The sequence below is a fragment of the Monodon monoceros genome, unplaced genomic scaffold (assembly GCF_005190385.1).
Source record: "Monodon monoceros isolate NGI ecotype Baffin Bay Population unplaced genomic scaffold, NGI_Narwhal_1 Super_Scaffold_7, whole genome shotgun sequence".
NCBI classification, from domain to species: Eukaryota; Metazoa; Chordata; class Mammalia; order Artiodactyla; family Monodontidae; genus Monodon; species Monodon monoceros.
Window position 1 is genome coordinate 76,116,350 of NW_021703784.1, and position 23,399 is coordinate 76,139,748.

General features: G+C 36.5%; 1 protein-coding gene across 1 annotated transcript in view; it reads left to right on the plus strand.

Moving 5' to 3' along the window:
• Positions 1–23,399, plus strand: part of ANO3 (anoctamin 3) — a 413,314-nt gene that overhangs the window by 107,782 nt on the left and 282,133 nt on the right. Inside the window, 2 exon segments of the mRNA XM_029209693.1 lie at positions 10,992–11,046; positions 11,048–11,066. Of these exon segments, the coding sequence (XP_029065526.1) occupies positions 10,992–11,046; positions 11,048–11,066 (74 nt within the window).

Consider the following 23,399-nt stretch of genomic DNA (forward strand, 5'->3'; position numbering starts at 1 on the left):
CTGTATAACTGATGAAAGCTAGGAGAATGGGACTTTGATGTGAGCAAATGAGCTTGCCCAATTTCCTCTTCTTCTGAACTTGAGACCTTCCCACCAGGTAACTGACACAACAGGCAACCTCCATAGTGTCAGACCCCATATTATGTGGCAGAAGAGAGGGGAACAGACCAAAATAGAGGATAAAAAATTGCTGAACCAAGCATTCCTAGCTCCTTTTTCCCCAAACTTGCAAATCATATAAGCCAGATAAACTAGATATTTTCCCCTGGGGAAGAGAGGCCAGGGGTGTATTCTATTGAAGTCCTCCACTTAGGACTTTTGTATATGCAAGTTTATAATTCATATATTATTAACAAATACATAAAACAATGAAAAGGAGTACTTAGCCTCCCCTTTCCATGAATCCAGGATTTTTTTCTTTAAACAGTTCACATTTATTATTGACAATAATAATAAATATTGTATTGTATTATTATTGTATGATATACGGTATATATATTGCATTGTATTACCAAGAGTGAGGTAATAGGTTTATAAAACATTTATAGAATTTGATATGCAAAATATGAAATTAGGAAGGGAAGTGAATTAAGACACTAGTAATAGAAGGGGAAACCAAAATTATTAGGGCTGAAAAAAGATGAAATGACAGCAACATTTTTAAAAGAGTGTAAGGTACTGAAAGTAGAGAGACATTACAAATGGCATGGTCAAATTAAATATGCCCTGTAGTTCCACTGCAAGGATAATCAGGTGATATATTAGTCATGAATAAACTCTGTAAGCATTTGTGCAGTGATGTGCTTTGAACTCTTAAAGATGCATTCACAAAGGAATGTGGAAAAACTGTCCCCTGAAACAGATGTGTTTTTATATCTGTAATGCCAAGCAAGATTATTTTCAGGCCTTGTTGTCATATATTAATTATAAAAATTTGAGATTTTACTCTGAGTGAAGTGGAAGTTCATTGAATGCAGGGTTTTAAGCAAAGGGGTCATATTAGCTGGATTTCATTTTAAACTCATCTGCCTCGTGTCTACTCACTCTCAATCCCAAACCTACCCCCATGCTCAGCCACTGTGATAGTAGAGAGACCAATTAGGAGCCTTGCAGCAGTGGAGATGGTGAGAAGTCATAGTTAGATTCTGGATATATTTTGAAAGTGGACTGAATGTGGGTTATGAGAAAAAGGAGTCAAGATTTTGGTCTCCAAGATTTTCCCCATCAACTGATATGGGAAAACTATGAGTGAATTTGGTCTGGGAGCAGATGTCAGGAGGTTCATTTGGGAATGTTGTGTTTGGACATGATTCTTTCAGATCAGGTGGAAATGTAAAGAACTCAGATATGTGGTATAAATGCCTGGAGTTAGAGAGAGATATCTGGACTGGAGATGTGCTTTTAGGAGATATCAGCATTTAGATAATGTTTAAAACCATGAGACATTATGAGATCACCAAGGGTAGGGAATAAAGATAAAAAAGAGAAGGATCCAGAGACTGAGCTGTGTGCCTTTCCAAAGTTGATAGGTCAAGAGATGAGAGTAATGCACAAAGGAGACTGAGAAGAAGCATCTAGTGAGGTTGGGGAAGAGCCATGGAAGAGTTGTGTCCTGGAGGCCAAGTGGGGAAAGTATTATCAAGGAGGAAGGCACAAGGAATTGTGTCAAATGCCCCTAATATACCAAATAAGATGAAGACGAAGAATTGACCATTGACCTTGGCAGTCTTCCTGGAGCTATGGTACAACAACAATGACAAAAACCTACTGTGGAAGGTTTAAGAAGAGGAGTTATAAATAATGACTACTGACCCTACTTTTGTGGAATTTTGGAGCAAAAGGGAACAAATAAATTGGGAAGAAACCACCAGGAAAACTGGAGTCAAATGAGGTTGCTTTTTATTTTCTTTCTAATTTTTAGGAATTAAAACAGCATACTTGTATGGTGATGGGGAGTTATCAACTAAAGATAGGGTGGGGTGGGGAGAGAGGCTGGATTTGACTCTGTAAGGAGAGAGCGTGGGAAAATTATTGGCCTGAAGTAGGTGAGAACGATGGAAACTACTGCGTAAGTAGAGGAGATGGATGGACTTAGTTGGGAGTGCAGTTAGTTTATCTTGAGTATCAGGCAGGAAGTCAGAATGCATGGGTACAGATGCCAGTGGGTGGGTGGGAGCTGTGGAAGTTTGCTTCAGATTGCTTCAGTCTTCTCAGTGAAGCAGGAAGCAGAATCGTCAGCTGAGAGTGAGGATTGGGGAGGAGGTGTTGGAAGACAGAATTTGCAGTGAGGGAATAAAATATGAAATATTCTTCTAGGAGCGTGGCAAAATAAGATGACCAGGGAAATATATTTTGGCTGCTCGTAGCATTAAGGACCCATTCGAGGTTATTGTTATAAATTTTAGGGGGATCAGCCTACATGCTGACACATTTTTTCCTCCAGTTGTGGTTTAACTGCCCAGGTATATTCATTGAGTTGATGTGATACGCACATGCGCACAGACAAACACACACATGGCTCATATTTTAAAGAAATTGTTTTGTGTCTCCCCTGTTCTATTCAAAAGAATATTTTTAATAATATTCATGGTCATGTTACAGCTCTATCTGAGATGGTATTTTTAAAAATAATAATACAAAGTCTTGATACCATGTCTCTAAAACAGTTGCTAATATTTTTCTTCCTTTTGTCTTTTTCCCTCTAGACATTGAACCTGATTTTAAAACCAAACAAAAATACAAACAAAAAGCACTACACCCCAACTAACATAACCAAGTATGTAAGAATTGAAAATTATTTTAGAGATCAATTCCATTCCCCTCACTACAGATGGGGAAACTGAAGCCCATGGGAGAGGGATTGGCCCATAATACACAAGATTCCATATAATTCTACCCATAGAATTTCCCAATCAAACTACCTTATTTGTTTTCTTCAGAGCCATTATCACAGATCAGATTCTGCCTTATGTTATGATATGGCCAAGGGGTATTACTGATTCGGATTTTGGCAGTCATGTTGGAACAAACTTCTAGACGCTTTCATTATAGATCTTCTTCTGCAGAACAGGTGTGTAGAAAAAGGTCTGTGTTAATTCCCGGCAGATGCTCAACCTTTCTTCTCCTACATATGCAACAGCTCAGCTGAAGCAAAAGTAACCTATCCCTGCATAATATCCCTCACATTATTTTTAGGAAAATGGCGTTGCTGTTGCCTGGTTACCTCTTTATTTTCTTAATTGCCTCTTTATAATGTGAGTGTCATAAGCTATAGCAACCTCATGGAAAGTCCAGAATTGCACATGATTACCATTGTCACTAACTTTCTCATTTCCACTTGGAATTAAAAGTCTAGATACCTGGATTCTTGTCCTGTTTCTACCATAGATTTGTAACCTTGGTTAAGTAACTGAACTTTCTGGGCCACTTATTTTTTAACCTGTTAAATGAATAAAATGGACTTGATCAGTGGTTACAGTATTTTTAAAGTAGCAGCATCCAGGTTGTGTGAGAAATGAAAATGAAGTTTTTGTTTGTTTGTTTTTTTTCTTAATTTAAATCAGAGCTAGGATGGCCCAGTTGACCACTCTTTCAGCACCTTCCAACCTTCCCAGGTTTCCTTGAGACAGCTTCACAGAACCCAGGTTCTCCAAGGATCCCAATTTAAAACTGCTAGAGGGTCTAATATCACTTCTGGTTCTATCATTTTATAAATATATGATGTTATGCTATCTGTGTGTGTGTGTGTGTGTGTGTGTGTGTGTGTGTGTGTGTGTGATGAAAATGTTCAGGCAAAAGATGCACCTATAGTTTGCAAAGACCCTTAAATACCTTAGACCATAGACCATAAACTTTCATTTTTCCCCTCATTGATGTAGCTTCAAAGGAAAAGAAGTAGGCTCAAAGTGAGATTGATGGAGACCTTTGCCTTCTCATCCCATTTTTAAGTTCCATAATATAGATAAGCTTATATCTGTTAGAAGAAGGTTCATGGTTAAGAGTGGTAGAGAGTGAGTAATGCCACAGATTGCAAAGTGGGGAGAAACTGGTGATTCAGCCCTGCTCAAGCTCCAGGTACTGGGCAGAAGCTATGAAGGCATCTGCCAAGATCCAGCCAGTCTGCCAGTTATCATGTGGTATCTGTCTCACATGATTCTTTACATGTAAACTGAATTTTACCCTAATCTTTGGAGAAGTGAGGAGAAAGGTTCCTTTGTACAGAAGTGGTTAAGGCTTAAGAGTTCATTTTCAAAAACCAACAAAAGTCAGAATACCTCTGATTATTCTAATGAATAATCTAAGGGCCTTAAACAAATACTACTTTCAAAATTCTTTTTATGTTTATATCACTGTAGAAGCAGTACAGATAACAAATTACAATCGCTGGAATGTATATAGTTCAGAGAAGAAAATAAAAGTCTAAAATATTACTACTTGAAGATTAGCAATTTTAATATTCTGTCATATTTTACTTTCAGCTTTTGTGTAGACATATATTAATGAAATGATAATGATACCATGCAAAAAAAGTGTTACCACCAGCAATATATAAAAGTACTTTGTGATAAGATTCTCACAAATATTAAATATTATCATTTTTAGCTTTTATAATATGGTACCCTATTCTTGTTTTTATTTCTTTGATTTCTGGTGATAATTAATATTTTTAGTATTTACGTAATTTTTAATATTTTAAATGTGCTTTTAGAATAGAGCAAGCTTTCTCCTTAGGCTTTTATAGTGACTTAAATTGACCACCTTTAAAATAGAATGCTTAAGTACATGCAGCAGTGGCCAATGTGGGTTAACCTGTATATAATACTTTAGTGTTGAGAATTCATATGTTATATAACTAGTCACCAATGAGGAGCAATAATGCAGCATTACCTTTTTAATCCATTAAATTCATGTTAACTTATTGTGTTATTTGAAATTAATTTTCTCAAATTACAAACACATTATATATAATATGTAACATATTTATATTTATTTATTTAATAACATGTAAATCCCCCCATGACCTCCCAAAGCCACTTACCACAGGTGACCACTGTAACAACTTAACATATTATCCTTCCTTAGTCTTTCCAACTTATATAATACAGATACATTCATAAAATAGGGGGATTATAACTAAGGAGGTCATAACATAATAGTTTTTGAAACTTGCTTTGTTCCTTAAGAATATATAATAATATCTTTCCACATCAGTACATGTAGATCCACCTCATTCATTTTAATGGCTTCTTTATAGGATTGTAAAATTTTGAAAAGTTTTTTTAGGACTTGTTTTCAATTGTTCAGTGTTAGACATAATATGGTAATAAATATCACTGTGTGTCTGTATTTTGGCTTTGTACATGTATTTCAGTAAGAGAGATTCCCAGAAGTGTAATTGCTGTGGTAAATTTAATGTGTGTTTTAGTTTTTAAGTTACTGCCAAACTGACCTTAAAATGGGATTTGCCACTTTAAAGTCGTATCAGCAGTGTATGTCAGCACCCATTTCTTTATACACTGTCAAACCTGGCTTTTATCAGTTCAGTGTCTTTAGATATATTGGCAATCTGATGGCCTTTTTTTTTTTTTTACATCTTTATTGGAGTATAATTGCTTTACAATGTTGTGTTAGTTTCTGCTGTATAACAAAGTAAATCAGCTATATGTATATGTATATCCCCAATCTGATGGCATTTTGTTTTAACTTGTGTTCTTTAATTGTTCCTAAGGTTTCACACTCTTTTTCAAGTACAATCTCCTTATATATGTTAAAGAATGACTGATATACAATTGTGTCTTGATTTCCTCTTTCATTCAATTGTTAATGTTGGATTTTTGAGAACTTTTATAATTAACTTCTAATTTTGTTGGATTGCAGTCAGAGAATATGTTCAGAGATACACTTATTTGGTCTCCTGAAGGTGAAATCCTATAGCTGTCTCTTTCTTACAGCCTGGTGATGTGCCCTGGTTGTGCTGCTAGTTTGGGGAATTGCAGAGACCAGGAGTTGCTGTGGGAGGACTTGGTATACTATTCCAACCAAACAAACGACATAAACAAAATACCCGCTTTTGCATGGTTGTTTCATGATTGTTTAAAAGGTTTACCTCTATTTTCTATATCTAGTGTTCATATTTCTATATAGTAATTACACACAACACACACACATGTGCACACACACACTACCACCTTTGAGCTAAACAACCAGGTAGTCTCTCCCCATCTCCTAAAAGCTTTCCTGCCTTAGAAGCAGAACTTTTGCCTTCCTATGTTTCATAAAGCTTTGTATTAATTTTCCACATGATACATATCTTCATTAATCTTTAAACCTCCCACAAATATACTTTTTAAGAAAATCTATTCACTTCAACCTAATGCTTAAATTTAATGCTTTACTTATAGCAAGTTATGTATTCCATACCTATATCCATATCCATGTTACAACTATGTGAAAAGTTAAGTTGCAGGGGGTTTGGTAAGAGACATATTGCCATCCCAGTTAAATAATTAGAAACTACTTAATTCTTGTTAAAGAGAGAAGGAACTTCAGATCATCCACCTCAATCCCATTTTACAGAGACAGAAAGTAAGGAAAAGTGAACTTCCCAAGATTATCTGCTTAGTTGGTCATGACTTACTTTCATTCTGAACTGATTCATTAGTTTTTGTTTGTTTGTTTGTTTTTGTTTTTGGCTGTACCACACAGCTTGTGGGATTTTAGTTCCCCGACCAGGGATTGAACCCGGGCCCTCGGCAGTGAGAGTGTGAAGTCCTCACCACTGGACTTCCAGGGGATTCCCCATTAGTTCTTTGAAAATTGAAAAAAAATTCACACAAACCTTTGTAATCATGAAAAACAATCATAGGTTAAGTTGTGTTTCACCGTTGATGGTATATGATTTATTGTGGTTTAAAGAGCATCATTCAATGAATCAGTGAGTGGTTGCAAGCTTTTTAATTTAAACAAATTCTGACACTGGTTGTCTTTTCTTCTTCCATCTCTTTCAAGATTATATGTAGCTCCTTCAGTGATACTGGTGTCCAGATTTGTCAACTTATTTAAGCAATTTAAACAGACTAGTGTAGGCTTTCCCACTGAGTCAAACAACAGACATCATTTGTGCCTTAGTCATAAATCCTGATAAAAGGGGTTTCAGAGCAAAACCAAATTTGATATCTAATATTTAACAAGTAGTCTGGGAAGACTTTTACTTAGAAATCAAAATTTAATGAGATATTTCAATTCACTATTGCATTTCTGAAGATGAACTAGTCTGATGTAATTCTCTTCTTTCAAAGTTCTTTACTGAACTTTCTATAATTGTTTTTCATGCAAGATTTGAAACATTTGGCCAGATATACATACTGACACAGAAACTAGCATTTTGAAATTGATATGTATATACATGGTGGACAACCTCCCAAATTAACATTTAAGATATAGAATTCTCCCAAGATAGAGCTGAAAATACCATAGTGTTTTTGTTTTTTGTTTGTTTTTGTTTTCAAATACTCCACTTGTGGCCCTTTATTTCCTCATTGATTCCCTTTCTATCTTCTGCCAACCAGATGTGAGTATTGGCTAGGAATCTGTCTTGGCCTCCTGTACTTTTTTCTTCCTATATTTCTCTTCCAAGAGCTTTCTCCTTATACAGGTTTTGTTCTCACCTTTATGTGTATACCATCTCAATCTATGTCTCCTGCTCCTTCCCCTCTCTCAGGTCATGAACACATGTACTGAATTGTCTCACATTCAACCCAAAGATAGTGTGTCTGAAGTTGAACCTGTCATACTGAACCTGCCTGACCTTCTTCCATGCATCCTAATGTTGACATTGGAAAACTTGGGTCTCCTGAGCCTGAAATATTAGCATGAACTATGATATCCTTCTATTTCCATCTCTTCCCTTTACCTACTCTCCAGCCAATTGTGATTTTCTGATGTTTCTTTTGTAATGTTACTTATGTGTCTTACTTCCTACTGCTACAACTTGATTGGAGCTTCAGCCTACCTTTAAGCATTCACAGATGATCTATGAGTATCTATACCATGACTTTTCCATAATCTTCTACACACAATTGCCAGATTAATCTTCCTAAAACTTACTTTTAATAATTAGGGCCTCTTCCTCAGTGTCCTTCAGATGTAGTTAATGATTTAGTGAAAAAGACAAGATGTTTCAGTTTTGTTTACCATCACATGATTCAATTGGACCACATGTTTCTCAGATTCCATATAATTATGGCATTTTCTGCATTTGTTGGGCTAGAGTTGTGTAAACATGCTTCTCCAACCCCATCTTCTTCTCTTTGTCTCTCAGGACCCCTTTGTCTATTCTGCTTCCACACTTCTCTCATTATTTCTCACACTTGAAGTAACTTTAAAATATCCTTGGTCTATCCAAATCCTTTATACTTTTGAAGGTCAACTTAAATCTTATTACCTGAAGATATTCAGTTCAAAATTATTATTACCATTCTGAAAAAAAATCTGGCCTTTGCTCAAAATCATTTTAGATGTTTTATCATATTGATAACACAATTGGAAAATCTAAATACTCTTTTCCAAAGACATATAAATGCTAGGTAAGAAAGAATAATGAAGAAACCTGGGTTTAAGTCTCAGCTCTTTGACTTCCAATCTGCATGTCTCCTAACAAGCCCCTTACCCAACACACACTGTCTCATTTTGCTCATTTGTGAAATAAGTAGGGTTGGATTAGATAGTCCCCAAGTCTCTTTCAGTTTATAATTCATAAACCAATATTTAAAGACATTTCATATAATATAGTATAAACTATATTCTACTATTATACATCAAACTCTACTATTATGAAATAGACTCTATTTTATTACATGTTTATCTGGTGATCATTAAATTTCTCAAGCCCACGCCCTTATAAAAATATTCAAGCTTCAGAATCAAAATGATAAATTACAGGATAGTTGTTTTATTTTTATTACTGTATAAAACCAGTTTAATTCAGTTGAGCTATTAAAATGTGGGGTTACTTACTCAATAGGTTCTGATACTAATTCCAGTGTGGGTTATGGGAGAAGTTTTCCACACCAGCAAGAAATTCTTGGGACACCACCTGGATATCCCACAATTCAACTCAATTCTGACACTGTCTTTCCAGAAATATCAGATTCCACAGGTTACGAACTCCATCCTACAAGACTTCTCCCCCCACCCCCATACTTCGCATGCTTGTCACAAGCCCAAGTTGTTACCTGTGCTCTGACTGGCTACAAATTGGAGGTTTCAAGGACCCCCCCCCCCTCCTTGGTCTTCAGATGCTAGTCACCAGCCCAGGCTGTTACCTGTACTTCTGACCAACTGGCTATATATTAGAGGTTCCCATGAGTCCCTCCTTCCTTGGGTTTGATCAGTATTTTAGAGAGGCTCACAGAACTCTGAAAAACATTTTACTTACTAGATTACTGGTTTATTGTAAAAGGTTATAACTCAGGAATAGCCAGATGGAAGAGATGCATAGGGCAAGGTATGTGGGAAGGAGCGCAGAGCTTCCATGCCCTCTCCAGGTCTGCCAGTCTCACCAAATCTCCATGTGTTCACCAACACAGAAACTCTCAGAACCCTGTCCTTTTAGATGTTTATGGAGGCTTCATTACACAGCTGTGATTGATTAAATCATTGGCCATTGGTGATTGAATTCAATTTCCAGCCACTTTTCCTTCCCCAGATGTCAGGATATCAGGGGGTGGGACTGCAGATCCAACCTTCTAATCACATGGTTGACTGTCTTAGAAACTAAGCTCCCATTCACAGGTGCTATCCATAAGTCACCTAATTAATGAAGCAAAAAATACCTTTAGGCCTCCCACACTTAGGAAATCCCAAGGATTTTAGGAACTCTAGGCCAGAAGTGGGGATGAATACCAAATATGTATTTCTTCTTATAAATCACAACATCACACATATACTAATTGAATAAGCTAGGGAACTTTTATTGGGAAAAAAAAGCTTACTAAGTACAAGTCACTGACAAACATCGATGGATTGGGAATGGGGATGAAGATACAGAAATGAATTCAAAGGTTTGGTATCTACATTCAAGGAACCAATTGTCTAATGGGGGAGGCATACAGATAAAGAAATTACTGTAATTATAAGCATAAGAAGCTGTTAATTGTTACCACTTATTGAATACTTACTGTGAACTAGGACCTATGCCAGAGACTAACATACAAATGCTAATTAACATGCACAAACTATTTTTTACAACAAGATTCCAAGATTATTATTCCTATTTTGCAAAAGAAAAAAATGAGATCAGAAATCTTAATCTCTCCGAAGTCATATAACTAGAGTGATGAGAATGTACTATCCATTACATCTTATTAGGTATCTTTTGAGGCTTGGAAATATTTCTGTAGAAAGGCTTATTCAAAAGGAATAATTATTTCTAAATGGAGGTGTCACTTAGAAAATTGCCTTTGAAAGTAGCCTTAGAGTTGAGTCTTATAAGAAGAGTAGATTTTCCATTGACTTGGTGGGTAGACAAGTCATTTTAGGCACAAAGAACAGATTGAATAAAATCCCAGAGGAAAGAAGTAGAAGTCATATTCAGGGAATTCTGGTGATTAAGCATATATAATAAGAGCAGGGAGTGAGCAAAGAAAAAGATGCAGCTTTTGAAGTTGGGTGGGCAGGGTATTAGAAGAGTGTGTTACTTACCCAGGGCAAGTTAATTGGAAAAAATAGCCATTCTAAGTTCTTTCAAAGATGACAGCTCAATCAGCTTGCATAACAGGGAATAGAATCTACCCACCTGCTTAGTTTCTAATGCAATTTGCTGAAAGCTGTGTCTTCCTACACACTTCTTCATAACTAATTTGACCTATACCAGATAGTAGTTTTACAGCACCTGCAGTCAACATGAAAAGCTCTTTTTTTCATGATAATTTTCTACTCTCTTTCTGGTCTATTGAGTTTCTAAGCAATTTTTTTCTTGTTCTTTGCTCCCTCTTGCAAAAGTTTTGCTCTTCTCATCGTGGGCTTGAAAATAGTGTGTGGGTTGCCAAAAGGCAAATACAATGAAGGTGAGTTTTGAGGTTGGTTTCAGGTGCTCCCACCAACCTTTTTCTTCAGTATAATGGAGGAGCAACTCCAGAGTCTTTGTGGGGTGTGAAAATTTAACACAAATTTCCAGGATCACATTCATATTATTAGTTATTATGTATTTTATTTAGTTTTATCCAGTAAAGCCAATCTACTGACACCAGGTTTTGGTGAAGGAAAGTGCAGCATTTATTGCAGGTGCCAAGCAAGGCCTATGGGCAGCTAATGTTCAAAAGACCCGAACTCCCTGATGGGTTTCAAGGAAGGGTTTTTAAAAGCATGGTGAGCGAGAGAGTCTCAGGGTACATGATCAGCACATGCACAATTCTCTGATTGGTTGATGGTGAGGTAACAGGGTGGTGTCATGGGGGTTAGCATCATCAATCCTCAGGCTCCAGCCAGTCTGGGGGCTATGTGCTCATGGTCATCTTGCAGTTAACTTCTTCCATCTGGTGGGAGTTTTAGTATCTGTGAAGCAGCTCAGGAATGTGCATCAGATGCTATTATCTGTTTCCTTCAGGGAGGAACTAAAGATTCTGTGACTCTGCTATATGGCTGATCCATTGTTTAAATTGATACCAGTTCTCCTGGCCCAATTGCTATTTCTTTGTTACTACATGTTCACATTTTTCTAATCATTAATTTTTTTTTTTTTTTTGCGGTATGTGGGCCTCTCACTGTTGTGGCCTCTCCCGTTGCGGAGCACAGGCTCCGGACACACAGGCTCAGCGGCCATGGCTCACGGGCCTAGCCGCTCCGCGGCATGTGGGATCTTCCCAGACCGGGGCACGAACCCGTGTCCCCTGCATCGGCAGGCGGACTCTCAACCACTGCGCCACCAGGGAAGCCCTAATCATTAATTTTTGAGCCAGCCTTTTGTGACTCAGGGGAGGCCTAGGAGACTAAAGTTTTTCTACAAACAAGAGGTGGGCAAAGGACATGGAGGGGTCTGTTCTGGGAAGGCCCCGTAGGATCCTACTCAGTTACATATCCTTCTAGTGAAATAGCATTTACTTATAAGTGTCTAATACAAGAGCTTACATATAAAAACCTTTGTACCACTTGTTTTTAAGAAACGAACTTACATTATAAAATAACTTGGTAATCTAAGTAAGTATTAGTAAATTAATCAGCAAAAAACCACTGTGTAAACAATGCGATATATACTTAGTTATATCTTTTAATGTGAGACATTTAATGTAGATTTCATATGGTGAGGGTTTAATTTATATATATGAATACACACACGTATCTACATATATAAGACAGCAAACTGCCCTAAAAACCTTTAACTGTTAAAAGTTAACAATATAGCAACACATAATAAGTGAAATCAGATAAATGCAAAATATACTTAACGATCAGCTCCTTTTTGAAGTCCAATCATAAAGAGAAAGAGCAGGCTATTGGTTAACCAGTTGATTGGTTATTGGTTAATTCAGTTAACCAATTAAATTACCAGGGTTAGCTGGAGAATAGATCACTCAGAAGGTAGATAGTTCAAACAAGAAAACATAAAACAGAGAGACAAACATTGGCAATACTTTTTAGAGAACTTTGCTTAGAAGAATTTACTCTGGCCTAAGAGATCCCCTTACCCCAAAAACAAATTGAAATGTGTACATTGAGATATCATAGCTTAGTGCTATTAACCTTTCAAGTTATATAACTCACTTGCCTTGATTCTAGGCTTGACAGAAATCTTTGGGCTAGAATTTATCTTCCAGTGTGTGTGGTGTGAATGTGTGTGTTTTGGGAAATGCATGTGCTGGATATATGATATGACTGCCAGTCCTCAAAGCAGTACTGTTTCCTATGACATAAGAGTAATTTTATTAGTATCATATTGGTATTGTTTTATTCCAGGTTTACTGATAGATCATTGACGTATGTGTATTTTTAAGGTGTACAATGTGATGATTTAACACACGTGTATATTGTAAAATGATTATCAAAATGAGGTTAATTGATACCTCTATTCCCTCACAAAATTATTGTGTGTGTGTGTGTGTATTTATTGATAAATTTTAAGATCTGTTCTCTTAACAACTTTCAAGTATATAATACAGTATTGATGATTATACTCACCATGCTATACATTAGATCCCCAGAACTTATTCATCTTATTGTTAGAAGTTTGTAGACTTTGACCAACATCTCTCCATTTCCTCCTCCCCTATAACCTAGTAATCACCATTCTACTCCATGTTTCTAGGAATTTGGCTTTTTTATATTCCACGTATAAGTGAGAACATACAGTATTTGTCTTTCTCTGTCTGACTCATTTCACTTAGAATAATACCCTCAAGATCCATTCATGGTGTCACAAAAGGCAGGATTTCCTTCTATTTATGGTTGAATATATATACACAATGGAATATATCACATATCCCATCTTCTGTATCCAATCATCCATTGGTGGACACTTAGGTTATTTCCATGTCTTGGCTATCATGAATAATGCTGCAGTGAACATAAGGGTGCAGATATCTCTTTGATAATCTTATTTTTATTTCTGTTGAATATGGACCTAGAAGTGGAATTGCTGGATCATATGGTAGTTCTATTTTTAATTTTTTGAGGACCCTCCACACTGTTTCCATAGTGGCTTTGCCAATTTACATTCCCACCAACAGTGCACACAGTTTCCTATTCTCCACAGCCTCATCAATACTTGTTATTTCTTGTCTTTTTGATAATAGCCATTCTGACAGGTGTGAGGTGATATCTCATTGTGGTTTTTATTTGCATTACCCTGATGATTAGTGATGTCAAGCATCTTGTACTTCTTGGCCATTTGTATGACTTCTTTGGAAAAATGTATTCAAGTCTTGTATCCATTTTTTTTTTTTTGCTATTGAGTTATGTGAGTTCCTTATATATTTCAAACATTAACTTCTTATCATGTAGGTGATTTGCAACTATTTTCTCCCATTCGTAAGCTGCCTTTTTATCTTGCTAATTGTTTTTCTGTGCAGATGCTGTTTAGTTTGATGTAGTCCCACTTGTATATTTTTACTTTTATTGCTTTCATCTTTTGCAATTCTCATCATATTCAAAAAACTGTTTTCAAGACCAGTATTAAGGAGCTTTTTCCTTATGTTTCCTTCTAGTAGTTTTATGCTTACAGATTTTACATGTAAGTCTTTAACACATTTTGAGTTAATCTTTTGAAAAGTATAAAATAAGAGTTCAGTTTCATTCTTCTGCATGTGGTTAGCCAGTTTGCCCAGCATTATATTTGTGTTATTAATATATCCTGCAAACTTTGTTACCCTGACTCCACCTTCAAATAGTTTCTGCTTCTTTCTGTCAAAGTCACATTTCTGAGACCATAACTGAAAATCAGTCTCTCACCATTGTAAGTAAAGCCACCTGAGGATGTCCCTTGGCAACAGTAGACTAGCTTTTCTGTGGTATAAAGTTTACTGTTGTCTCCTTTCTTTGCTATTTAACATCACTCATTATTTTGCCTCTATTTTTTTTATTAAGTAGTATATAGAAGAAATTATCAGAAATTTCTACATACCCACAGAAAGGAAATTAGCAAGAAGAAATAGTGAATCAGTGAAAACTCACATGAATAAAAACAGGTTCTTATGTAACATTAATGGCAATAAGAATGTTAGCAGGAACTGGTATTTATTGAGTTAGTCTATGTACCAAGTATTATGTAGCCCTTTGTGTGGGATCATTGATTCCTCCCAGCAACTCTATGAGACCAAGACTACTATCAATTACGGATTAGGTAAATGAAGATTGGACATGTGAAGTAACATGTTTGTGATCTAGCTACTTCTGCCCTCATAGGGGCCTGAACCAAGACATGAAACCAGGTCTGTCTTTTGAAGAGCTCTTGAACATTCAGATAGTGGTGTGATACTAAAACTCAGTAACATACAAAATTTCCACCAACTGTGGAAATCAGAATTAGATGTATTGTTGGGAAGGCGAGTTGTTAGTTTGTCTTCAGACATATCCAAGAGAAATAATTCTTACATGATAAATCATCAAAATCCTGTGTGTAGATGAATAAATTATGGGAGAGGATAAGGATAACTTACTAGGTAACTCTAAGTTGATTTTTTTAATTCCAAAATTCCACAGATGTTTTTATTTTTACCAGAAGTGAATAATTGCACTTTTCACATTTAGATTCACCTGTGGTATTTATCTCAGCAGCAGTGAGTGGTGGCTTGAAGCGAGATCTTAGTTCCCTGCCCGGGAATTGAACTTAGGTAGCCTGGATGAAAACCAGGAATCCTAGCTACTAGACCAGCAAAGGCTAGAGGCTAGAAGCAAATTTTCCCTGGCTCTTGCCTCTGTTTGAAAGCAAGAATGTTTCAAGGAGGCAAAAACTGTAAAAACAGGTGCAAAGTTTATTATTAGAGGCACAGCACAAGTGGGAGAGCACACAGAGAAACAGTTTATTTAAGACAGAAGCAAGGCAGAGATGCACACCTGGCAAGAAAGGGTGTGGGCGTCCTCCCCAATGAGGAGGGGTGCAGTAAAGAGGAAGTTAAATCATTTATATAGGGCAGTTCTTCCAGGTCTTTGTTTACCTTTGGCCAATTATCTGGTTTCTTTTTCTACACCTGACCTGCCGTAGGACCCTGCCCAAACTGCATGTGCAACTTTTTGCCAAGATGGATTTCAGCCCAGAGGCCTATGGGACGGCCTTAGCATCACATATTATGGGGTGGTGCCCCCTCCTTTTGACCCCCAAGGAGCCTTTCTGCGCATGTGCAGTGTTTCCCTTGTCCCAAGGATGGGAAATATATGACTTCTTGATCTTTTACTCAAACAAGGTTTATCCCCTTTCTTTTCCTGCCATGACTGTTATCTTAAGGTGTCCACAGGAAACAAAGTCCAGCTATTTACACTGTTGTTATTTCCATCTCGAAGTGCAAACAGGAGGCTGGCTGTAAATATCTAGTCTAGAGCCCACCTGCCTCCTTCCTCAGGAAATGTAAACAGGAGGCTAGTTGTAAATGCCTAGCCTGGAGCCCATCTATCTCCTGCCTTAGTATTAAATGGCATGTCCTTTCTATCCTACTCTATGAAAGTTTCAGGTAGGGTTTTTATATCAAAAAATTTCCATTTATAATGAAGAAATTGACATCCAGGGGCTAACCTGTCTCCTTGTTAGCAAGGCTTAGGCTTCCAAGGCTTTCCTGCTCCAGGACCACGTGGCCCTAAATCAGACCTGTCAGAGAAAGAGGACCTCTTGCCTCCTCTCTGATACCCAATGGAAACAATCCTCTGTGCATTATACCTATTTTTGTATATTTCTTAGTGTCAAGTCAGAGTATTTACTAGTTTGTTTATTCTTGGGGGTGAGGGGCGAGTTTTGCTGTATTTGGCTTTTTATGTGTTGTTTTGAATTACTTTAATGAGGTATGATTTACATATAAAAAACTCTACTTAATGTTAACAATGTGATGAATTTGGAGGTAAGTATACACCTATGAAACCATCTCTTCAATCAATGCCATAAACATATCCATCACCTCCAAAATTACTCTCCTGCCCTATTCAGTCATTCATCCATTCATTCTTCCATGGTAAGTAGAATGTTGGTTACTAGGAGTTGGGGGAAGGGGAACATGCAAAAGTGTTGGTCAAAGGTTACAAAACTTCAGTTATGCAAGATGATTAAGTTCTGAAGATCGACGGTATAACTAATGTTATAGCTGTGTTATATACCTAAAATTTGCTAACAAGGTAGATAGATTTTATGTTGCATTTGTTTCAATGCCTTGTCCCTACTCCACTGCACTTATTTTTCTTCACAGCACTTATCTGATATACTATATTTTTTGTTGTTTTTATATTACTTTTCTTCTTCCATTAGATTGTACCCTACATGAGAGAAGGAAGTTTTGCTTTGTTTAGTTTTTTGTTTTGATCACTATCCTGAGTGCCTAGAACAGTGCCTGATAAAAGGTACGTTCTCAAAAACATTGCTGATGAAATGAACTACACAGTAATGTGTCTTTAATATGTAGAACTGACAGAAGTTTATGCAGTACTATATTAATTTCCCTGGGGTGAACTGTAGCATCAATTTGAGCTCCTCAGATAGCAGTCTCTGCTCTATGTGTCCTTCTGAAGATAGTCATTAGCCAAGTCCGTGACTAGTGTATACACATCCCTGGTATGAGGCAGAGCACTAATTGCCTCCCACACTAAGGCTATATTGGTCTTCCAGTCTTAATTAAAGCCAGATTAGTAACCTGTGGGGAAATTCCTATGATTCTCCTGGGATGTTGGTCCAGCTTTCCCCCTTAATATATTCAAAGTTTCTCTCTTAACACGGTTATTATTCTCCTGGACATGGTAGATGCTTAAATATCAAAGGAATATACTTTTCTTCCATTTTCTTAGGAAAATCTGTTTTAAAATAATTCCAAATCCTTTAGGGAGAATGTAATTTAATTTTCACTGTTACAAACCAGAAGTTGTTGTTCCTACTTACCATTTGTTCCTAAACGACAGCCTAGAAAAGCCCAATCTTTGCACCTAGCCATTCTATCCTGTGAGTAAGAAGAGAAATCTAGAAGATCTGTACAAAAGTATGTGCAATGGAGTGATCTTCTTTTATTAAGACATGTGCTCACTCATTTATCACAGCATTGTAGTGGTTCTTTTTGCAACAGACATTGAGCTAGGTGAGAAACCACATGAAGAGAGACTGAAAAGAACATTAGATTCAAAATTAGAAGAACCAAGATTGAGTCAGAATGGGGCATATAATAGCAGTGTGACTTTGGCAACTCAAATTTCTTTGAGTTTCATATTTTTTATTAAGAAAATGAAGGTGTTAATACGTACTTTACAAACTTGGATTTTCTGAGCACTGAAAGAATTACTGATTACCTTAAAACAAAAAGTTTTGTCTTTATATGAAATTAAATATTATCATAAAAAGTTTCATAATATAATAAGAAGGGGGTATATAAGAAAGACAGAGAGAGAAAGGGAGAATGACTGCCAGGGTTCTTTTCTCAACATAAAAAATTCAGCATGAGAAAAATATATAAATGCTTGAAGTAAAAAGCAACTACATGGCACTGAAGTCAACTACATGGGCTTTAGAGTCAGATTATCTGTGTTCAAATCTAGGTTATGCATTGCTCTCACGGCATGATTTTGAGTATTTACTTAATCCCTTTGTTCTTCAATTTCCTCATTTATAAATTTGAGATAATAGTATTGGTCTCATACGGCTAGAGTGAGGATTGGGATAAGTGTTTAGCATACCAAGCTCCCATGTTATTATTTTACGTATTAATGTTATTAATATTGTAAGTGGGGCAGCACACAAAATTCCTGTTGCCAAAAGTGGATTTTCAGGTATGCCATGCAGAAATGTGAGGTGGTCCCTTAGTATGATAAAGGAGAATGGAAAGTTGGCCATTTTTCTCTTCCCTCTTTTTCTCTTTCTTTATCTTCTGTATATTGATGTTTCCACTTTCCAAAGCTTTGGTTGTCCAGGGCCCTTGCTGCAAACCCATCTGGTGCTCAGAGATCTTGGCTCTTCCCTTCTGGTGACCACAGTGTGCAAGGAACAGGGAGTACAGAGAGTAAATTAAATAAGTGACAGACTGACCCAAGTCATATTAATTCTGACTTACTGGATTTTTTCTCCATTTTCAACAAGAGATGGTCAGTGAATAAAATGAGTGAAGAAGCAAAAATACAGACTCTATCTGGGTATTCTCATGACCTCCCAAACCAAAAAGCATGATCTATAAATATAGACCACCACCATGATCATCATCAAGCCATATGACATTTTATAATTATTATAGTTTAAAATCACATTTACTGATTACAGGTTTGATCCCAACAGTTTTACAGTTAAATAAATATTATTGTTTTTATTTTACATGTAATCCTTGTGTCCTTTTTATAAATTCTAGACAGGTCTGTAAGTGTGTAATTAAAAAAAACAGCTGTAGATGATCACACTCACCTATGGTATTCAGATGAATGGTGAGCAATGTGATCTATCAGTCCACAAACATTTAGTAATTATATATAATTTCCTACCTCCCTATATGTTATTTCCTATCTCAGTCTGTAAAGATCCACTTCAGTTGGGTAGAGTCCACTCTTTTTTTCTAGTCTCTATCCTTTTTCCCTTTTAAAATCTCCTTAGTTTTTCTAAGCCTCTGTTCTCCTTCTCGTTTCCAGCACCGCTCTGAAAATCTTCGCTGCAAGCTGCTTGAAGGGGTTGACATGAAGCTCAAAAAAACATCTAAAATATTTCAGGGTCTTGGCAGGACCTGTGGGTGAATTAGGCAGGCAGTTTATAATATTACAAAGGGAATGGTGAATGAAACTAAACCTCAACTTCAGGAGAAGTGTGATGACTTGGAGAGAGAATGAGAGAGGAGGCACTGACAGTTCAGTTCCACTTGACCCTTGACAAGTGATAATGAAGTTTCGGTTTTAACATGTCTGCAATTTTTCAAGAGAAGTTGCAAATAAGGGTATTTATCTAAATATGTCAATTGAGAATATTGGCAATACTTTAAAATCCTTAAAAAAAATACTGTGTAAGTCTAATAAAATGACCCCAAGACCAGATTTGTTCTTCGTCTATCAACCTGAAACCTCTGCTTTATACCCTTCAGAAATTTGTGGGGGGACAAGGTAAAGAAAACGTAGCCCTGCTAATATCGACTGCCCTTCATCAAGCAGCTGATGAGCTGTGCCAGTCTGTCACCTTATTCCGTTTGACTAAAGACCTCTCCTCTTTACTAGGGGCGGGGCTGAGAACAAAAAGGGTGAGTAGAGAATAAAGTTATCTCCTGCTGCTCATGAAGTAGGTATCTATGGCTCAAATATTTGCTCTAGATGCTTGCCAGGGACAGTTCCTGTTTATACCTGCTGTCCCACCCAGTGTAATAATTTATAGTTCCCCTTTCATACTCAGAAGTATGCAATTAGGTAAATAAATGATGTGGTGACATTAGTGCTGGTTAACACACGTGTCATAGCTATTGACAGACCAAAATCACTTGAATGAAGAGAGATATTTGCTGGTTACTGTATGAGATCAAACTGTTACAGTGTCTAGACTCAAAGCCAGGTTAGCTGACTCTAAAATCAGAAGTCTTTCCATAATCCAGGCTGTTTTAAAGTTTTACATTAAGCCTTAGAGACCTATTTGACAGATACTGGAACTAAGGCTAAGAGAAAATGTGCTCAGGCACATCTCTTAGGAAGTAACAGAGCACAGATTTTAACTAAGATCTTTTGAGGTCAAGGCTGCATACTTTCCTAACTGTCTCCCTATTTAGAAACCCAAGACCAGTCATTATACTATACATGACAGTCACTACACTAAAGGTACAATTTGGTGATGCATCTGTTAAGGGAAATAGACTCATAGAATAGGACTAATAATTGGGGAGACAAGACTAACTGGCATAAAAGAATCAGAGAACAACTCATGATTCTATATAATTAAGTGCTGAATTATTTAGTAAGGATAAAGAAGTTCAGAAGAGACTCTGTGTGGGCTGGTATATTCAGGGAAGAGGTGGCACATCAACTACGCCTTGGAGAACTTGGGTGATGAACAGCAGGTGGAGAACATTCCCACAAGAGAAAACAAAGAGTATTTTTGGTTGTTTTTGTGAGGCAGATCAAGGAAATATATTCTGACCCAAAACTGAGAATTTGTGCTGGTGAATCAAGAGAAATCTGGTGGATAAATTAAGTTGGGCCAGATTATAAGATTTTTTTAATGTTTAATTTTGTTTTAGCCATACATACACATAACTTTACATAAATGCATAAATGTGTATTCGAATGTATAGTTATACACACGCTTTAGAATGTATAGTCATTTTTCTTTTTCCCCTTTTTTGGCTTCCTTCTCTCCCTTTCTTCTTCTATCCAGCTGTGTTTATCCACCCACACCCATGTTAACAAACTAGTATGTAGCTTTGTATATATTTTAACCCTATTCAAATAATCAGATAGACTTCATGGTAGGATAAATCATAATTTACCATATTGCTGCATCTGAGTTTTGTTTCCAGTGTTTTTTCTACCAATATCAATGATGCAATAAAGACCCTGACATACAGGTCATTATTTATGGCTGCTATGTTTGTATGGGATAGACTTCGAGGAGGTGGATTATTGGTTAAAATAGGCTCTCATATATCACAGTTCCAAAGCAATGTATGAAAGAATGCTTTCCCCAACATCCCCTATAAAAATGGGTATCATGGCTCCTTTCCGTTGTTGCTAATGTGAAGGGCTTAAAAAATATACCTAGTTATTTTAACTTATATTTCCCTGACTGCCGGAGAAAATATTTTTCCCACTTTATTTATGATGTTTTTAGATTATGATCTGAGAATGTGGTCTGTAAATACTCTACATTTTAATTTTTTTCTGTTGTGTCTTTTTTTTCCTCCCTCCCTCTCTCTTTTAAATTTATCAATCAGGGTTTAATCAGGGAAGCAGAATGAGAAATATTTTAAGTATTACAGAATAGGGATTTATTTTAGAAATTGAAATTTACCTAACTATAAGAGATTTTGATTAAAATGGTCCAAAAAGGGATGTTGGAGTATCGGATAAAAGCTACTAATCAGCCCTTCTGTATCGCTCGTATGGCAGACAATCAGGGGATTTGGAATGGGACCATGATGGAGCACTGGTGGAGCAGCCCATGGAAAAGCGATTGCCTCTGTACCTGCTGGTGCCATGGCTTCTCTACAGGAATAAAAAGCTGGCTACGGTGCCAGGAAGAACAGGGGTTACCTAGAACCTATGTGCACCTCAGTGTCATTCTCTCATTGCTTGTAAACACAATGACCTTCAGAGTGCAGTGGCTGCTGCTTCGCTTCAGCTTTCCTAGCCATGCACAAATTTCTCTCTTGATTTAGCTTTAAGCTGGAACCACACAGGGAAGGCAATTCTGGAAAACATAGTTGTAGCTTAGTGAGGTTGACAAAAAAGGTGATGTGACAGTTTGTTCCGAAATACAAAGGTAATGCATGTTCTTACAAAATTCTGTTAAATTAAATGTTCATTGATTGTAGTAAGTCATCTAGATCGCTCTTTGTTTACTTCGGTCTACTATATTGTTTAAATTTTTACAGCAGTATCCAGTCTCTTCCATTACAATTGCAAATTTATTAATTTCCTGATTTTCTAATAGTTTTTATTTTCTATTAAAATCTATACAATCTAAATGGGAAAATAAAAAAGAGGAGATACATGAATATGTATAACTGGACCATTTTGCTGTACACCTGAAACTACCACAGTATTGTTAATCAACTATATTCCAATATAAAATAAAAAGTTAAACAGATGAATATTAAAAAACAAAAAGTATATATATTAAAGAAACCAAAAAAAGCTGTACGGATTGGTACAAAAAATATATGACTTATGTTTTATTTATAAATTATACCTTTATCTTTACATAATATGCCTCTGACACTTTAGTCATTGTAATGTGAAATTCCGTCTTAACTGATATTAATATGCTAGATTTGCTTACTTTTTTATTAGCGTTTACCTGGAATCACTTTGACCATCTCTTTATTACTTTGCCTTATATATTTATATTTCTTAGAAAATGCATATCTTGCCTTTAATCCAATACACCTTTCTTTTTCTTTTTTTTTTAACATCTTTATTGGAGTATAATTGCTTTAAAATGTTGTGTTAGTTTCTGCTGTATAAAAAGTGAATCAGCTATATGTATACATATATCATCATATCCCCTCCTTCTTGTGTCTCCCTCCTACCCTCCCTATCCCACCTCTCTGGGTGGTCAAAAAGCACCGAGCTGATCTTCCTGTGCTATGCAGCTGCTTCCCACTAGCTATCTATTCTACATTTGGTAATGTACATATGTCAGTGCTACTTGCTCACTTCGTCCCAGCTTACCCCTCCTCGGTTCCTCAAGTCCATCCTCTACGTCTGCGTCTTTATTCCTGTCCTGCTCCTAGGTTCATCAGAACCTTTTTTTTTTTTTTTAGATTCCATATATGTGTGTTAACATACGATATTTGTTTATCTCTTTCTGACTTACTTCACTCTGTATGACAGATGCTAGGTCCATTCACCTCACTACAAATAACTCAATTTTGTTTCTTTTTATCGCTGAGTAATATTCCATTGTATATATGTACCACATCTTCTTTATCCATTCATCTGTCGATGGACACTTAGGTTGCTTCCATGTCCTGGATATTGTAAATAGTGCTGCAATGAACATAGTGGTACATGTCTCTTTTTGAATTATGGTTTTCTCAGGGTATATGCCCAAT